The sequence below is a fragment of the Ornithorhynchus anatinus genome, chromosome X2 (genome assembly GCF_004115215.2).
Source record: "Ornithorhynchus anatinus isolate Pmale09 chromosome X2, mOrnAna1.pri.v4, whole genome shotgun sequence".
NCBI lineage: Eukaryota > Metazoa > Chordata > Mammalia > Monotremata > Ornithorhynchidae > Ornithorhynchus > Ornithorhynchus anatinus.
This window is the reverse complement of record NC_041750.1, coordinates 28,990,224-29,009,306: the sequence shown is the minus strand read 5'-3', so window position 1 is coordinate 29,009,306 and position 19,083 is coordinate 28,990,224. Positions and strand designations below refer to the sequence as shown.

At 52.0% G+C, this 19,083-nt stretch overlaps 1 protein-coding gene and 1 non-coding gene across 3 annotated transcripts in view; both read right to left on the bottom strand.

Annotated features, from left to right (window-relative positions):
* Positions 1–8,910: 8,910 nt before the first annotated feature.
* On the bottom strand, positions 8,911–8,981 carry TRNAG-GCC. The gene has a single exon. It is a non-coding gene; the product is annotated as a tRNA-Gly (tRNA).
* A 4,138-nt stretch (positions 8,982–13,119) lies between these two features.
* The window catches only part of ZNF516 (zinc finger protein 516), a 35,492-nt gene continuing 29,528 nt past the window's right edge, over positions 13,120–19,083 (bottom strand). For both annotated transcript variants that reach the window (XM_029053025.2, XM_029053028.2), the window contains 2 exons: positions 17,787–19,049; positions 13,120–15,407 (listed from right to left, as the gene is read on the bottom strand). In XM_029053025.2, the coding sequence (XP_028908858.1) occupies positions 15,193–15,407; positions 17,787–19,049 (1,478 nt within the window). In that variant the 3' untranslated portion in view covers positions 13,120–15,192. The remainder of the gene's footprint in view (positions 15,408–17,786; positions 19,050–19,083) is intronic.

Here is a 19,083-nt window from a genome sequence, read left to right as displayed (position 1 = left end):
GAATGACCGCCAGTGAGGAAGCAGACTGCACTTCCTGCATGGGTTACAGAAAGCCTCTCTGGGGCCTCATCTTCCCAGATCCCAAAGAAGCCCGGAGAGAGGAGAGCAGGCGTCGGGACAGGGCCGAGGCTGCTGCAGCTCTGCCCCCCAAAGATCCCAATCCCAGGGCTTTGTGCCAAGCAGTCGGATCACACTCTCTGGCCTCCAGGGACCGGGCCGGGGAATAGATCTCTGGGGAAAGCTCCTGGGTCTGGGCGGTCTTTTCCCCATGCCCAAGGGCAGCCGTGCGCTAGCTGTCCTGACACCAGCCCCGGCTGAGGCTCTGGAACCCCACCAAGAGGAATTGGGGTTGAAACCAAAGCATATGGGAGCTCAGGGGGAGGGGAAATTTGAAAGAAGGACAGAGAAGAGGGACAGGAGACCAGAACGGACGAGTGTGACAGAGGAACGGGGCAGAGGAGTTGGAACAGAGGAACAGGACAGAGAAGAGGAGCACAGAAACAGGAGAGAGGACCAGAGAAATGAAGCAGGACAGGGGAGTGAGACAGAGGAGCGGGACAGAGAAGCAGGACTGAGGGAAGCTTCAGATGCACACGTTCTCCATGAAAGGACAACAGGGGCAAGGTCAAGGCAAAATATTCTCAGAATAACCCTTAAGCAGGCAGAAGAATTAGGCCTGATTTATGAATGTATTTCCACAATTTACTCGAAAATTTGTAATGTCTGTGCAGCCTGGCAAGAAGAAAGGTAAGGCTAATGTGAAGGAATGCCTCCATTCCACTTTATTGTAAAATTATCCCATGTTACCTGCTCTAATCCCCTGAAAACAAATTAAATCCTCACTAAGCTGACTTTAAATCAATAGTTTCATTTAAGAATAGTGTGACTTAATAAAAATAAAAAACTAACTGGTCCAGGCAATTTAAGAGGGAAATAAATCATTGCCCGGGGAAAAAGCAGATTTGACTTGTATATGGGCCGTGGTTTTGTGGAGGGGAAGAGGGTGCTGTCTGAATGACTTGAGGAGAGGGCAGAATTCATCGACCACGACCCAAACCAGCTTGGCCATGTGGCGGCGAGAAGCGCAGTGACCCACATCGGAGGCGAGGGTGGAAATCCTCTCCTGGGACCTTCGCTGCCACCTCCACCTCCTCGGGCAGACCACCCCAACACACACTGCTGCTATGTCCCCCACTGCCCGCACAGGAGAACGTCCAGAGATGGAGCTGGGCAAGAGGAGAAGGGAGAGTTTGGGAAGGCCCTGAAACAGAGCCAAAGCCTGGCTGAGCTGTCTGCCAGCTTCCAGTTTTGTATATATCCTTGCTCTGGCCTTTTATGTCATTTTCTGGACTGCTATTGTTTTTTCCTCCTTATATATCTTTGGCCCGTCCAGGCTTTGTAGACTGTGGACCCTTGGAGGGCCAGGGACTGTGTCTAATTCTCAACGGAGTATTTGTAGCCTCTCTCCCAACACTCAGTACACTGATCTGTACAAAATAAGTGCTTAATAAATACCATTTCTATTATGAAATAGAATTACCACTATTAAGATTTCCAGGGAGGACCTCAAACCAAGATTTAGATATCCACTTGGTGCATCCAGATTGGTTTGGAAGCTAATTTGTGTGGCCACGTTCAGTCCAAGGGGTAGAGTCGCTCACAGAGTGCAGTGGCTGAACATACGAACGCAATTCAGAAGGAAAAGCTTCTGAAGCACATTAAGAAATGCAACCAGAGAGGGCAGAAGGAGGAGGAGAAAGAGGGGGAAAAGGAGGAGGGGGAAGAAATAAGAAGTGGAGGAGAAGGAGGAAGAGGAGGAAGAGGTCACTTAGCCAACCTGCTACCCCATGAAGACCCAACTGCCCCAACCTGATTCAGTGCCTGTGAACCTGCTACGTCTGTTGAGGGAGATTCTTGAGACAAAAGATTTTTCCTCCACTGTTCATTTTCATTGCCATAAGCACCCTGAGAAACTAAGATGTGACCTAATTTCTTCAGCCCCACACCTACCTAAAAGTTCTCCTTCCACCTTTCTCTCTGCCTCGTGCCCTTCACTACAGCCAAAATGGTCTGATTCGGGATGGAGAGGGATGATTAGGGGTGTTGGATGGCCCGTCCTTAACCAGGTGGGTGGGCGTCCAGAAGCAAAATCAGCCCAAGGGTCTCCCCTGTTGGAGTCAGAGTCCTGAGTAGATAAGCCATGGGGCTGACCCAAGATGATCCCGTTCAGTTCTGATGCTCTTCTGAACGTGAACCCCAGCTCACAATCACAGAGAGCATGATCTGGATAAGTCTTCCCTGTGCCAACTGCCAATCAGATCCCTTGCTTTCTCTCTTCTACTCCTTAGTCTTCTCTGAAACCCTTAGAGCTAAAGCTTTAGGTTTTGTTCCCCTGTAAAAGCACATATCAAATGTTTCCTCATTCCTTTTGATAATGCCACAGGAGAGGGTGTTTTACTTTTCTTTTTGTAGTTTAACCTAAGTAGGAATTGTCAGTCTGCAATTGACAGGTATTTGTTACAGTCAACAATGAATTGTTCAAACTTTGGCTCATCCACCAACCCAGGAGTGCTTGGCAGATGTCATAACAGTGGGAAAACTGATTAAATGGGAATGAGAAATACAACATCAGAGGCATTGTGGGTAAGACTTGAGAGACACCTGCCAGAACTAACTAAGTTAGTTCTCAGCTGGCAGCAGCACGAAGGAGCTTCCGGCAGGGCCTGAGAACCTGGGTTGGTGATCACCAACCTTGTTCGAAAGGGAGCGGGCATCTTTGGGTCTCCCAGTACCCCAGCTGGGGTGGGCAGGGAACAATAATAATAGTAATAACTGTGATATTTGCTAAGTGCTTACTATGCTTACAATGTCAGGCACTGTACTAAGCTCTGGGACAGATACAAGCAAATCAGGTCGGATAGTCTCTGTTCCACATGAGACTCACAATCTTAATCCCCATTTTAAAGATGAGATAATGTAGGAAAAAAGTGAAATGACTTGCCCATGGTCCCATAGCAGACAAGTGGTGGAGCTGGGATTAGAACCCAGGTCCTTCTAACTCACAGGTCCATGCTCTATTCACTAGGCTTAAGGGAACTTCCCAGTTAGGCCCACGAGAGACAGGTCATAGTCCCGAGCCTGTGTGCCTTCCCATTTCCACTTAATGGTGCTTGGAGAGTGTGAGGAAGGGGAGCAATTGTGGGGATAAAGTCCCCTAGCTTTCAGGGGCATCCAAATTACAAATCCCAGAATGCCAAGGGACTGGAGTAGCAACTGGAGTGGGTGCCAGGCAAGATGACCATTTAGCCGGGATAGTCTCGTTCACAGGATAGTTGCCCACTTTTCACTCAGTGCCCAGGGTGGCCTACCAAAACCTGGAACAGTCCCAGCTGAACCGAGGCAGAGGGTCACTCTAGTTGGGCTGGCTGTATTTGTGGAGGTGAGCAGCAACTCGGCAGACTAGGGTTACCAGGTCCACCCTGGACGGGGAGGGTCCTGAGGGTGAGGTGGTTAGTCACCTGATTTAGAACTTGTCCTCTCTGATCCCAGTCTCCAGGGGATCATGTAATCTCCCTATGGTGGGCTAGCAGGAGGGAGGTGTGGTGTGCCCCAGTGTGTGTGTATATGGACTCTAGCAGTGACCACGTGCATTCTGCGTGCTTACTGTATGCAGGGCACTGTACTTGGTGCTGACGGCATGCAGAGCGCAGTACTGGATCCCGAGTGCAGGGCGCTGTTCTCTACACCTACTGCGTGCTGAGTGCGGTACTGGGTGCCGACTGTATGAAACACAGTAAACAAAGGAACAACCACCCGGTGTAAAAACCACTGTTGTGGCCTGTCTAAAAGGAGACACAAGCAAATACAGATTCCCCAAAACCCAACGGGTAAGAGAGGAAGACTGAGGATACAATGACAAAAACAAAAGTAGGTGATGAAACAAACAAAGGAACCAGCTAGGTCTGTTTACCACCCCCCCAGCTTCTGTTTACCACCCCCCAGCTCCTGCCCCCCACCCCCCATCAGCCTGGTGCTGAGAGATGATTGTGGTGACCTGGAGGCAGGTCTGGGGACCTTCCCAGCCCCCCTCGTGACTCACAAGGGCCATCTGAGCCAACCTCCCTGGGGCTGCCCATCCCAAACACATCTGTCTTGTAGTCCCACATTAACTGGTCTCCCAGTACCACATACATCTGTCTCGTGGTTCCACACACATCTGTGTCATGGTCCCACACTCATTTGTCTCGTGGTCCCACACACATCTATCTCATAATTTCCACCACGTGTCTGTTTCCTTCAGATAGAATGGAGAAACTGGACCTCATTAGCAGGATCAAAGAGAGGCATGAAGTGGTTCTGGTTCAGAGAAGTTGGCCTTTAAAATAGAAAGAGAATGACTAGGGCAGCTCGAAACATTTTAACCATTTCCTTGAACATGGAGAAAGTGATTCTGGTGAATCTCATAGGAAATCCTTCAGGTTTTTTTCCTAATGGCATGTTTCCTTAATGGCTTTATTGTTCCCGAGTTTGCTTCTATTTGCTATTTATTGCTTTTGGTCGTATTTTTTCATGGAAGACATGGGTTTATATTCTAGTTAAGCAGTTTAGCCTAGTGGAAAGAGCCCAAGCTTGGGAGTCAAGAGGACCTGGTTTCTAATCCCAGCTCTGCCACTTTGCCTACAGGGGTTACCTTGGGCAAGTAATTTAAATTATCTCTGCCCTCAGTTACCTCATCTCTAAAATAGGTATTAAGACTGTGAGCCTCATGTGGGACTTGGACTGTGTCCAACCTGATTAATTTGTACCTACTCCAGCTCTTAGTGCAGTGCCTGGCACATAGTAAGTGCTTTACAAATTCCATAAAAAAGTCACTTAACTTCTCTATGCCTCAGTTTCCTCATCGGCAAAATGAGGATTAAATCCTACTCCTCCTACTCCTACTCCTCCTACTCCTCCTACTTAGACTGTGAGAAGCAGCGTGGCTCAGTGGAAAGAGCACGGGCTTTGGAGTCAGGGCTCATGAGTTCGAATCCCAGCTCTGCCACTTGTCGGCTGTGTGACTGTGGGCAAGTCACTTAACTTCTCTGTGCCTCAGTTCCCTCATCTGTAAAATGGGGATTAAGACTGTGAGCCCCACGTGGGACAACCTGATTCCCCTATGTCTACCCCAGCGCTTAGAACAGTGCTCGGCACATAGTAAGCGCTTAACAAATACCAACATTATTATTATTATTACTGTGAGTTCCACATGGGATAGGAACTGTGTCCAACCTGATTATTTTGTATCTACCCCAGTGCTCAGAACAGTGCTTGGCACACAGTAAGCACTTAAAAAATACCATTAAATAAAATAAAGTAAAAAAATCTGGAAAAGTATGTTGCCAGAAAAATGGTGTCTGCAGACATGTCCACCTCCTTTTTCATGGTTTTCCTTTGAAATCTGCCTTTGCCCGATTCCAATAAATGTTTTATTAAAAGCCTGGAAGTTATCACTTGAGTGTTAGAAGAAAAAACAACATTCACAAAATGCCTTCTATTTTTACTAATAGAGGACAAAGTGTCAGGGAGAGAGGTGTAAAGGAGATTTCATGGTTGGTTTTGTCCTGTCCTACAATGCCAATCTCATGAAGTGCAAATTTGGAAGAAAAGAGCAAGAAGAATAAGATTCAATTCATGCCACTTGCCTGGAGAATTCCATTTAAAGGCAAGGCAAGAAAATTGGAACTTTGGAAGAGTCAGGAATGGAGAGAGGAGAATCAGGGGTTTTGGATGATCTGTGCTGGGTCTCTGGGGGAAAGTTGGGGCTGGAGAGAGGAGAATCAGGGGTGTTGGCTAGTCCATCCCTAACCATGAGGGCAGATGTCCAGGAGGGCAACTGGCCCATGGTTCCTCCAATCATCCTGGAGCCCCTGGAGCCAACCAACCGTGATTGGCATCAGCGAACTGTTCACACAGAAGCCAGATGTGATGAAGCAGATGGTGGTGGTTCTTTCATTTCAAAGTCCAATACCACAGAGTGCTTGTTCTAGAACAGCCCTCCTGAAAACCAGCCCTACCCTGGCTCATTGGGAGAGATAGAGGCAGAGAGATCCAGCATAGAGAGACTCATAGTCTGTGAGTCTCATGTGAGACAGGGACTGTGTCCAACCTGATGATTTGGATCTACCTCAGGATCTGGTGCAGTGCTTAACACAGGAGTAAGCGTTTAACAAATACCACAATTATGATTATTAGACCCAAAGAATAACAGCGATAGAGCCATCCATGAGACACATACATGTACAACCAGACCCAGAGACACACATGTACACACAGCAGGGAAGCCCTCCCGGGCCCCACCTGCGGACGGGTTTGCTGACAGATAAACTGGTAAGCGTACAAGGTACCATGGGCTTCGTCACCTGCACTGAGAAGATAAGTACTCCGAGTTCTGTAAGCTAAATGTGCACTGCAGAAATATGATTGAAAACTTTGTGATGTGAGGCCTGGAAATCCCCCAGCCGAGGCAGGCGGTGCTTAATCTTCTGCGGGATGACAAATCCAGATAACCTGGCCGATAGAAACTGCGCCGCCCGAGAGCCGGTCAGGTCGGAGAAGGGATGCGAGTCGGGACCAGAGCAGGAGGGGTGAAGGGTCTCGGCACCTGTGGGTTCTCACCTTCCTCACTGTCCCCATTAAGGGGTTGGCACAACCAGGAATGCCAGCAGAGGCACCAGGGCCACCCTGGACACCGGATGCCCACACCTTCCAATTGGCCAGAGCTGTCCCTACAACCTGTTTGCCAACTAAACGTATGGTGGTACAGAGGGAGGAGATGGAAAAGGAAGAGCTAAACATTGCCAGGTACCAGCCTGGCTGCCAGGAGGACTGTAGGCAGGATCTAGGTGCCAGGGAACCTCTCACCTGCCAGATCCTCAGGGAGCTAGCCATGGCTCCAAGGTTGCTATCCAACAGCTGGACACACGTGCATCCATGTATGTAGAGAGGCAGCATGGTTTAGCAGATAGGGCATGGGCCTAGGACCTGTGTTCTAATCCCAGATCCACCACATGTCCACAAGTCACTTACCTACTCTGGGCCTCACTTAACTTATCTGTAAAATGGGGATAAAGAGTGTGAGCCCCATTTGGGACAGGGACTGTGTCCAACCTAATTAACTTGTATCTACCCAAGTGCTTAGAACAGTGTTCGGCACATAGTAAGCGCTGAACAGGTACCATCGACATCATCATCATTATCGTTATTAGGTACATGGACACATGCACGTACATGCCGACGAATACCCGAACATACAAGTGTGCCAAGTCACACATAGGCACACCCAGACTTATGGGTACACAAGAAGGGATCTGGGAAGATGCCTGGAAATCAAATCCTACTCGTTACGGGCAGGGAGAGTATCTGCTAATTCTGTTGTAGTGTACTCCCCCAAGCACTTAGTACAATGCTCTGTACATAATCGTGGCTCAGTGGAAAGAGCATGGGCTTGGGAGCCAGAGGTCATGGGTTCGAATCCCACAGCTGTGTGACTGTGGGCAAGTCACTTCACTTCTCTGGGCCTCAGTTCCCTCATCTGTAAAACGGGGATTAAGACTGTGAGCCTCATGTGGGACAACCCGATTACCCTGTATCTACCCCAGCGCTTAGCACAGTGCTCTGCACATAGTAAGTGCTTAACAAATACCAACATTATTATTATTATAATGAGCGCTCAATAAATACCATCGATTGATTTACCCCCTTCGAATTTGGTTCCAAAATCGAATTCGCCAGGATCCTGGTGACCATACGTGTTCCAGGCCAAGAGAAGGGGGGGGGGGGAGAAAAAAGAGAGGGTGGGAAGGGGCGGGGGAGATCTCACGTTTTTCTGCCCAGCTCTGGGCATTGCAACCCGATCTTTCTGCTCCTTCCTCGGTCCCAGAGAGATGCTGGCTGGATTTGGTGGCCCTCTGCTGGAAGGACGGCCGTCTTTCCCTCGCGGCCCCAAGGCAGGTCGGAGGGGAAGCTGCACGTGGTGCTCCTTGCTGTATGTTGCCCCCTGCTGGAACGCGTACACGCGGGACTGGATGTGTGCTCATGTGTGATTGTGTTGTAGGCTTGTGTGTCCGAGGGTGCGGTTGATAATAATTGTGGTATTTGTTAAGCGTTTACCACGTCCAGGCACTGTATTAAGAGCTGTGCTAGTTCCAAGGTAACTGGATTGGACACAGTCTCCTTAGGGTCTGGTTGTGGGCCAGAGCTCAGTGTGGGCAGGGGGAAGTAGCCCCCCCCTGCCCCAACAGGTCCCAAGGTTTGCTGGCCGATACTGGCCTTGGTGACCAGCTGTGTGAATGCGAGTTCGGGACCTTTGAGAAGCGGCATGGGTTAGTGGATAGAGCACGGGCACGAGAGTCAGAAGGTCGTGAGTTCTAATCCCAACTCCACCACTTTTCGGCTGTGTGATCTTGGGCAAGCCACTTCACTTCTCTGGGCCTCAGTTATTACCTCATCTGTAAAATGGGGATTGAAACCGTGAGCTTCTTGTGAACGGGGACTGTATCCAAACAGATTTGTTTGTAACCACCTTAGCGCTTAGTGCAGTGCCTGACACATATGTGTTTCACATATGCCACCATTATTATTATTATGGGTTATTAATAATAATAATGTTGGTATTTGTTAAGCGCTTACTATGTGCCGAGCACTGTTCTAAGCGCTGGGGTAGACACAGGGGAATCAGGTTGTCCCACGTGGGGCTCACAGTCTTAATCCCCATTTTACAGATGAGGTCACTGAGGCACCGAGAAGTTAAGTGACTTGCCCAAAGTCACACAGCTGACAAGTGGCCGAGCCGGGATTCAAACCCATGACCTCTGACTCCAAAGCCCATGCTCTTTCCACTGAGCCACGCTGCTTCCTAAACGGAGCCGTTGCATTGGCCGGGAACCGAACCCGGGCCTCCCGCGTGGCAGGCGAGAATTCTACCACTGAACCACCAATGCGATTATTATTATTATTATTAAGAGTAGGTCACGGTTGACCCAATGGACCATAACAATTTCCGAGGCCATTTCCACCGATTGGACGAAACCATCAGGGCCCCGGAGTCCTGACCCTCTGGGACCCCCTCTGCTTGAGCGGCTCCACACAGCACTGATTTCACTGGAGTCTAGAGTTGTTCAAGGGCATCCTTAGGGCAAGGAAATGGTGGACGGAAGCCATTGCCCGCCCCAGCCCCCGGCAGCACCAGCAGACCCTCCTTTCCAGCTCTGCTAAGGGAAAGGCTACCTGTGGGGCGAGAGCCCCTCTGATCCTTGGGTCCACCAATATGAGAAGCAAAAGCCAGTGGCTCCATGGAGGCCACTGATTGGGCCAACAGTCTGTGGCCACTGTACCATATCCCTCGGGGCCCAGCACGTCACATGCTGATCACCACAACCTCTGGTGTTCCAGGATCTCACTCCACACCCCAGAATGCCACTCAGAGCTGCCCGTTGTCCACCCTAGGGATGGAGATGTCTCAAGCTCAGAAGTCAAGCTCAGGGTGGCCACCTGCTACCACTGCCGACGGTGTGTCCGGCGGCCCTACGGCCTTGGGTGGCCCTGGCCAAGTGGGCATCTCATCGGAGTCTGGGAGCAGGGACCTCTCTCTGCCACCCTGGAGGCTAGGGTCCCTCTCTCCTCCCTATGCCGGCCCCCTACCACTCTCATCCTCAGCCTGGGCACATCTCTATTATCCCAGCCTCGATCGAATGGCCTCCGCCAGAATCCAAGGGGGGAAATTTACTGGAAGTTGTAAGAACATTATTTCATTATTGCCTCAGCACATTCTAGGAAGGTAACCACCAATCTTGGCCTTTCTGATCCCCCATCGCCTGGGATCATCATTCATTCATGTTGCACAATCGATTCATGTTTTGTTTTGTTTTGTTTTTAATTTGAAAATGAAGCCAAATGTCGTTGTTCAGCTGGCTGGAAGTGATGATTCCAGTCCGGGCTGCACTCGCAGTCCGGTCCCTCTCCCAGAGGGTTTCGGGGGAGACCAGCAGCTTAGGAAAACTGGAAAATCTAAATCATAGCAGTGTGGCCCCCAGGCCAGGCAGTGGGCAGCAGGAACTGCCCAGTGAGGGCTAGGACCCATCCTCCTCAAATACAGGTCTCGGTGAGCTATGACCCCTGTCTTCCTCTAAAGGAGGGTCGAGCCTCATTTCTCCGGGGAAATTGGCAGCCACCCCAGGCCCTGTCAGTGTCATTCGACCCGGTGACCAGCGAGAAGCATGGGTGCTCTCCTGGACACAGCCTGGAAACTCCAAGATAGGCTCACCACAGCAGCCGAAGTCCCTGCCGCAATATCCCAGCCCTAAGCCTCCCACTCTGAGGTCCTCCACCCCAATGACCCACCCCAAGGGTCCTCACCCTGAGGTCCACCGTCACAAGGTTTCCTTCCTGCTGGCCAGGCTGCTGGAAAGGTTTTTGGGGTTGGGGAGTGAGGGGAGTGGAGTTTCATTCTTCTGCCCTCTCCCCCACTTCCCATGGCAAGATACATTCCCTGCCCCAGCACCCCAACAACCAGCTATCTTTGATAGCTGCCACTTCCCTTTGAAAGAAAAAGAAAAACTGGAATTCATTCAAATATTTTCCTAAGGCCTATAGGGTTCATTCTTTAACATTGTCCTGAACATCATTTGAACTTGCTGAAGGTGGGGTTGAGAGGAAGAGCAAGACAGAAGCAGAAACATACACACACACACTCACACTCATTTCTTTCAAGCGTGCTAATCCGAATTCCAGGTAAGGATGATACTGAAAAACAAATTTCATTCAGTGAAATAGCAAGCATCATATCGAGTGACAACTAGAAACCCTATAGCAGGTGGAGAATCAGAACTCTGAGGCTGGTGGTTTAGGTACGATGTACCTTTTTGGAAACATTTGCTTGCTTAGTTGCCGGGAGTTTCTGAAACACATGCAACTGGTCCCACTGGGCCTGGCGGTGCCACCAATGACCTTACACAGCTCAGACATCGCTGTTCACTCTCCGCTGCCCGACTGCCACCCTGCTCAGCCTCTGATGTCCACGGGACTTGTTTTCTTACTTCGCTGGGAACTTTCCCACCAATCCCTGCAGAGCCTGCAATGTGAGCCTGCTGCTTTAATCTCAATTTGTTTTACTAAAAATGCAGAATTAAAGAACAATGAGTGAAGTTTAATATTCCCACAGACGGTGATGGATAACAGTGTGCCGTTGCTTGAGTTTTAATATTATAAACCGAGTTTTATGTTACCCCCTCTAATAGTGACATATTTAGCATTTTAAGACCGAGGATACAAAATGGGCATTATTAGGGGATTATACTGTCGCACTTTGTCAAATCCTTGTATATTAAATACAAGAAACCTATAGTCAGAGAAGTCTGACTTGGGCCGAGAGAAGCAGTAAATCCGATGCCGTCTCTCCGTTGCAGGTACTGGTGTCCGGACCTGGGGCGGCACAAGGTGGCAGGGGCCGGGAGGGCATCGGAAGAGATAGCCGCAGGTCTTCCATCCTCCCAGCCCCCAGCAGGTGGCTGAAAGCCTCTCTCTCCTGCTCCCTGGGGGGGATCTGAGGGTCTCTGGAGGAGGCTGATTGGCCCACTACTCCCCAGTCCATCCTCTGCACTCCACCAGAAGCAGTGTGGCCGAGTAGAAAGAGCACTAGGCCGGGAGTTAGGTGACGGGGGTTCTAATCCCGGCTCTACCACTTTCTTGCTTGGGTGATCGTGGACAAGTCACCTCACTTCTCTGGGCCTCAGTTTCCTCATCTGTAAAATGAGAATGAAATAATAATAACAATAATAATCGTATTTGTTAAGCACTTACTATGTGCCAAGCACTGTTCTAAACTTTGGGGTAGATGCGAGGTAATCAGGTTGTCTTACATGGGGCTCACAATCTTAATCCCCATTTTACAGATGAGGTTACTTAGGCACAGAGAAGTTAAATGACTTGTCCAAAGTCACACAGCTGATAAAGTCACGGAGCCGAGAATAGAACCCATGACCTCTGGGAAATCTGAGAATCTGGGTAGCTGAGAAATACCTGTTCTCCTTCCCCCTTAGACTGTGGCTCTTGAGTGGGGCAGGATCTGTATCTAATCTGTACTCTACTACTTGTACTGTATCTACCCAAGGGCTCGGTCCATGGTAAGCATGCAACAAATACCATTATTGCTATTATTGTCCCAGGGGAGCCTCCTCACCCTCCCTCACTGTCATGTCTCCCTGTCCCCCTCACAGTTACTGCCCGGGGAGTGGGAATTGCTTCAACCACAGGCACCCAAACTGCCCTGCCCTCTCTTCAGCCCCACCTTTCTGCTCCTCCTTCCCCTTCACCTGGGCACAGTTCCCAGTCTTGTACCTTAGCTGTTGTGTAATTCAATAACAATAAGGTCACTGTTCTGGTCTCTCGCAATATGAGTGGATTCATATATAAAAATCACTCAGTCTCACTGGTCATTTAAAGATTGTGGAACCGTTCACCTCTCTCTTCTCTCTATACACCCGACCTTATTCTCAAGGATCAATAAATAAATCAGTTGTATTTATTGGGTGCTTACTGTATACAGAGCACTGAACTAAACACTTGGGAGGAGGACTGAGAATGCCAGATCCCATCTACATCATGGCTGGGAATTCCCAATTCCTTCCTCGTGGGGACTGGGAAAGCCAGATCCCATCTGAGTGAAGGTTAGAAATGGTAAATCCTGTCTGCATGAGGGTGGGAATGCCGATCCTGTCCAGGAGGGAACTGGGAATGCCAATTCTGTCTGTGAGAGAGCTGGAATTCCAATCCTATCCATGGGGGGCTGGGAATGCCAATCCTGTCTGCGAGCAGGCTGGGAATGTTGGATTTACAGGATTAGAAAGGGGCCAGGCCTGGGTATCCCAGACAATGCAGGCAGCAGAGCCAGTTGGGGTCACCTGCCCCTTTGGCCCCAGCAAACACAAGTCTTCTGGTTGGGGCTGAGGCCAGGATGGGCATGAGTTTTTGTGGGTTGTAGCAGGCAGGTGACAGATACCAAGGGGAAGGGTGGGCACAGGCCAACAGAGGACGGAGGGGAGATGGAGAGAGGAGGGAGAGGACAGATAGACACAAAATCTGTCGGGTAGATAATCCAATCCTTTATTGTCTACGTTACATTAGACGGAAACACTGTCAAATTCCTGTTGGGAGCAGGGAACAGTAGTTCGGTAGAGGTAGGTAGCAAGTCTGTAACAGAAGAGAGTTTACAGGGCTTAGCATGCTCAAACACCTTCTTTTCCTTTTAAACATAAGCTAACCAAAACACATGGGCTAAATAAATAGGGAACACAATTATATTAAATACTACAGCCCAAAAGATGGGAAGGAATGAATGGATGGACTGGTACCGTACTGACCGAAACCGGAAAAGAAAGATGGAATCCAAGATTTGTGCCTGGAAGCTGACAGGGGTGGGTGGCAGCCCCAGAGAGATGCCCACTCTCCACGGACACTAAGAAAAGGAGAGACTCCTCCCTGGCCTCTCCACTCCTGCACACATTTTGGAAACTGATCCCCCTGCCCCATCCCAAGGGCATTTTCCAAGCAGTGAGAGAGAACAGAAACTCTGGACTGGGAGCTGGGAATAGGCCCAATGTTGCTGAGAGCTGCTGGGGAAGTTTCTGGATCATGCTGGAATCCAGGAGTGTTCTGGATAGGTCTGGGAGCTTCAGGAATGGTCCAGAAAATGCTGAGAGCCCGGGGTGTCCAGATAACTTGGAACTGCAGGGAATGGTCCACATAACTCTGGGAGTCACTGGGAATGGTCTGGGTCCTGCTGAGGATGGTCCTGAAAATTCTAGGCTCTGGAAGTGATACAGATAACTTGAAGCTGCAGGAAATGGTCCAGATAATGTTAGGAGGCAGAAGAGGTCCAGAAATCACTGGGAGCTGAGGGAATGGGCGGGTAACTCTGGGAGCTGCAGGGAATGGGCCAGACAACTCTGGGAGCTGCAGGGAATGGTCTGGGGAACTTTGAGATCTTCCAGGAGTGCTCCCTCTCCCTCCCACCCAAAGAACCTCAGGGTGGGAGCCCCAGAACTGTGGGCATCCAGATGGAGGGGGAGGAGAGAAGGAAAATGCCAAGCAAAGAGCCACGCCAGGAGGTGATGTTGCATCACTGCAAGGGCTGCAGAGGAATCTGGACCACTAAGTTGTTCCAAACTGGTCACAGGTACAATCCAGAACCAAAAGTGGACAAATAAGAACAAAAATCACAGTAATAATTATAATAACAATAACAATAAAAAACCCACCAAATCATGAGAACAGGAAAACCACACCTCAGGGGGTTTTGCTGTTTTGTGGGTGTTGGTTTTTTTAAACAAATATCTGTGCCTGAACACGACTTCCTACAAAAACTGCCCCTAGTCTCTATTTATCATGTTAAGTCACGGCTGTTCATGCCGCTATTAAAGGTTAGGATCATTCTGTACATGTAAAATTATTGCTTTGTGGAAAAATATATTTTGCATGCTAGTTTTTCATCCATTGCCTTTACAAAACGTCACAATTAAAAAAAGAAACAAAACCTAGTAAAGCTTTTGCAAAAAATTTCCCAGAACATTTCCTTTCAAGGCAGAAGTGACTTTTGATAATGCATAAAACCATATGTGCAAAGATCTGAAATGCTCAGAAATATTACCATCACACATAGTGTCACGGCAGTGAGAAGATAACGTACGTTTATGCTTATGGAATACATTTGAACTGCTTACACCGTGCACGGTTTAAGACCCTTCGTTGTTATGTGGCTTCAGCCCGACCAGGACATTTGCATTGAAAAAGTTAACGCAGAAGAGGTATATAAAGCCCTGCCACCCCACCAACCCTGCCCCTAACCCTTGAATCCCACCCATCCCCACAGAGCGGCTGGGCAGTGGCAGAACTGTGGCCTCCTGCTCTGGCGGTGAGGGGAGAAAGCAGAGCTGAACACATGGTACCGAGGGTCACCTGCAGCTGCTGTTCTTATTGTTCGATGTGTGGGCACAGCACTCCAGGGCTGGGGTGCCTGGGGGGAAGGAGGTGCCCTGATCACCCCCCAGCCATTCACAGTGCCCATCGGGGTGCTGGGTGCCTTGGGACGTGGCTCAGCTCCAGATGTGCACAAGAAGGGTGGGCGACCCTCCAGCTGTGGCCGAGCCCAGCCAGCCTCTACTCGTGCACGGCGGCTCGGGACCCCAGGGGGCGGGTGGGGAAACCTTCCAGCTGCTCGTCTTCGGGGTGGGGCGGGTCACGGTCCTGAGAGGGCTGGAGCCAGGAGTCAGGGTCTGGGCTGCGGTCACGCTGGGAGCTCGGCACCGGGGTCTTCAGAGACCCTCGAGGGGAGGCACTTGGAGGGCCAGGCTGACGCGGCTGTGGCTTGGGCCCTGGGAACAGAAAGAAGGGCAGAAAAGTCAGAAAAACTCCCTGCCATTTGCAAGAGGCACCCACTTGTGATAACACAGCCCAACAACCTGCCCACCTGCCCACGAAGCTCAGCGGGAAGAGGACCCTGGCTCCCACCCACCCTGCTCTACTGGGCACCTGCTGTTTGCAGAGCACCTTACCAGCCCCTTGGGGAGCATATCATCAAAATGAAGAGAGTCCCTGTCCTTAAAAAGTTAACCGATGGAAAAGAAGAGCAGATGTACATTATCAGATAGTAAGTAAAAGAAAAGCCTGGGCCCGAGCTGGGAGTCAGAGGACCCGAGTCCTAATCCCTGCTGAGTGACCTTGGGCAAGTAACTTCACTCCTCTGTCTCCTCATTTACAGAAGGGTAATGCAATACCAGCCCGTCCTCCCTTCTCTTTAGACTGAGAGCCCCGTGTGGGACCGCACCTCCATCAGACCTGGCTGTATTGGATCTGCCCCAGTACTTAGTACGGTGACTGGTACATATTAAGCGCTTAATGAATTACTACAATTAATTAAGCACTCACGAATCTGTTAAGGATTGCCTTATTCCCCGTGCTTATTATTTATCTCCATGTACACTCTCATTCTCTTTCATCATCACATAGTGACCAATGCATGTTTCGGGTCCGTGCTGCACGAAACCTGAGTGCCATCTCCTAGCAACCGGTCCCGGGAGGAGGCGGACCAGCTGAGCGGATCCTTCTGGCCCCTCCGGCCAATCAGGGTCACGGCCCTGGAGAGGGTGAGGATGCCAGGAAGTGCACAGAGCCCGGCCGGCACCTCTGATCAGGAGCAGGACCACGCCCTCTGCACCATCCACACCCACACGCTGCCCTGGGCTGTTCGCCTGACCCCAGGTTGCCCCAGGTCACTCGCATGCATATCCCTCCCCTGAAGTGGAAAGCGCAGGGAAAGAGCTGAATGCGTCGGCAGCTATGGACGTGCCCCTTCTTATCCCGGGGCGGATATCCCCAGGAGCACAAGTCAGTCATCACACCTCAAGGCCCCCCCCCCATTCAGCCCCACACCACAGTCCCTTCCCGCCCAGGCCTCTGTCTCCAGCAGGGCCCCGAACATTTCCAGGGGCTGGGGATGGTGTGGACCTCCTGGTTACCACCAGTCTCCATGATTACAAAATTACAACCTCCCTGGGCCTGGGTTTCTTAACTGTGAAATGGGATAAGAATCCCTGCCTCACACTCAGAGTGAGGACATCATTTTTTTATGGTATTTGTTAAGCGCTTACTATGTGCCAAGCACTGTACTAAGGGCTGGGATAGATGCAAGCTAATCATGTTGGACACAGACCCTGTCCCACATGAGGCTCACAGTTTTAATCCCCATTTTACAGATGAGGGAACGAGGCAAGGAGAAGCTAAATGATTTCTTCAGGGTCATACAACAGACAGGTGGCCGAGCAGAATTAGAACCCGGGTCCTGACTCCAAGGCCCATGCTCTATCCATTAGACCACACTGCTTCTCCTCATGAGATCAGTGATGGGAAAACTTTATGAGAAGATGAAAGCACTTTACAGATTCACGATGTTGTTATGGCTAATATCAAAACCAGGGAATTTCATTGGTTGGGGACAAGATAAACTGGGTAGTGTGTCTTGTCATTAAAGAAATGCCTTAGGCTGGGGGAGGGAGGCAGTGCAATGAAGGAGTTTCGGAGACGATTTGCAGCCATCATTGGAAATGGTTCAGGATGGCCCAGGTTCAGCACAAAACAGTCCAGAATGGCCTGTATGCCCCAAGATGGTCTGGAATGACCTCAGATTGTGCAGAATGACCCAAGATGGCCCAGAACCCTCCGGAATGATTCAGGATAAACCCAAATGGCCCAGAGCTGTCTGGAATGACCCAGAACAATCCAGGACGGTGCAGAACGATGACCCCGAAATGGCCCAGAATGGTCCAGGGCCACACAGAATGGCACAGGGTGGTCCACAACGGCCCAGATACAAAAACCAAGATCATGATTAGAGTGATAGGATCTCCAAGGGTAAAATGGTTTGTCAGATGCCCCTCCAGTCTTTCAAGGGAACAGGACGGAGATGGTCCGGGAACTCGCATTCGGCGAGCGTCTAAAAGGACAGAGGCAGCCAAGAGCAGCCAGGGCTGTCGGGCTGTTCTGGAGCAGTGCCATGCTAGGGGAGGTTCCTGAGGAGAACAAGTAACGGGGCTCACACCCTGCCCCCAACTCCCCACCTCCCCTCCGGGGGAATAGCACCAAGTGCTCAGGCATAGGCTATCAGTATCAGTGGCCTCGAGGAGGGTGGGAGTGGGGGGACAAAGGATCACGTACTGAGGGGAGGGATGGGGGAGGAGTTCAGAGGAGGGGCTCACCTGTGGGGTCTGATTGAGGGCGGCTTCCCCCCCAAGGGCCGAGGTCCTGGGCCAGGTACGTCTTGAACAGGTTCAGGATGCCGCCGTGCCGGTCACAGCCATCCACCGGGGTCGGCTCCTGCCGGGGGCCGTGACTGGGCGGAGTGGGCGGACTGTGCGGTAGGGGTCCGCGTCCGGCTCCTGCACCACGGGGGTCTGGCGTCCTGGGATCGTGGACGGCAGCCGGAGGCGGGGGCACTTCGGGCTTCGCCGGTGGCACGGCGGGGCCCGGGGATGGAGGGCCGAACCCCGAGGCCCCGCGCCGGCCCGGGGGGGCAAGTTTTCCCAGCGACTTGGGAGATGGTGGGGGGCCGGCCCGGCCGGGGCCCGCCGGGGGCAGCCTGGGGGTGCGGTCGTACCTAGGTGGGGCCGGGCTGCCCGGTGCGTGGGGCCGGCTCAGTTTGGGGGGCCGGGACCCGCCGTCGAGGTCTGCCGGCCATGGCCCGCGCTGGGCCCCCGGGGCAGAGCCCCTCCGCCTCACCACGGCCCCCGCCTTGCCCAGAGGCTCTGAGCCCGAAATGCCCTCGGTTCCAAGCGGCCTGCCGGGCCCCTGGGTGCGGGCAAAGCGGGCCACGGGTAACGGCTGACACTCTCGGCCCCCCAGGGCCGGCGGGGGGCCGGTGCGCCCGCTTCGTGCGAGGAACACGACGTGGTTCCTGACGCTCCTGGCGCCGAGGGGCTGAGTCCACGGCGGGGCCACAGCGGGGCCGCTGACCCTGTGCCAGGTGCGCTTATGCATCCACAGCACCTCCGGGTACAGGGTTTTGTGGCTGCAGTATGGGCACGGGTGGATGGGCAGGGCTGTCGGCGGAGAGACCGCCCGCTCCTTCCCGCCAGGGCCGCCCCCACCGCTTCCGCTGAGATCCAGGGGACCCGGCTCTGGCCCCGGAGCCTCTCCCTCCCCAGCCGGGCGGCCCTGAGCTCTCGGTCGGCCACCCGGGGCATCCAGAGGAGCAGCCGAGCCAGTCCGAGGTGCCGGGGAGGTGGCCACTGCGGGCTGGGGGACCGGGAGGCCGGGCCGGGGACAGAGGGTCGGCGGCTGGATGGCTGGAGGGCGTCGCTGCTCCTCGTGGGGGTGGCCCGGCTCCTCTTCGGGGCCAGGGTGGAGCTCAGGCGCCCTGGTGGCCTGGGTGCTGCCCGTCCCGGGAGGGAGGACTCGGTCCCCGCTGGGCAGCTGTGCCACGGTGCCTCTGGCCTCAAAGTTGCAGCAAAATGGCTCTTCTCCTGGGGGCAAGCGGGACACAGTGTTACCGGTCGG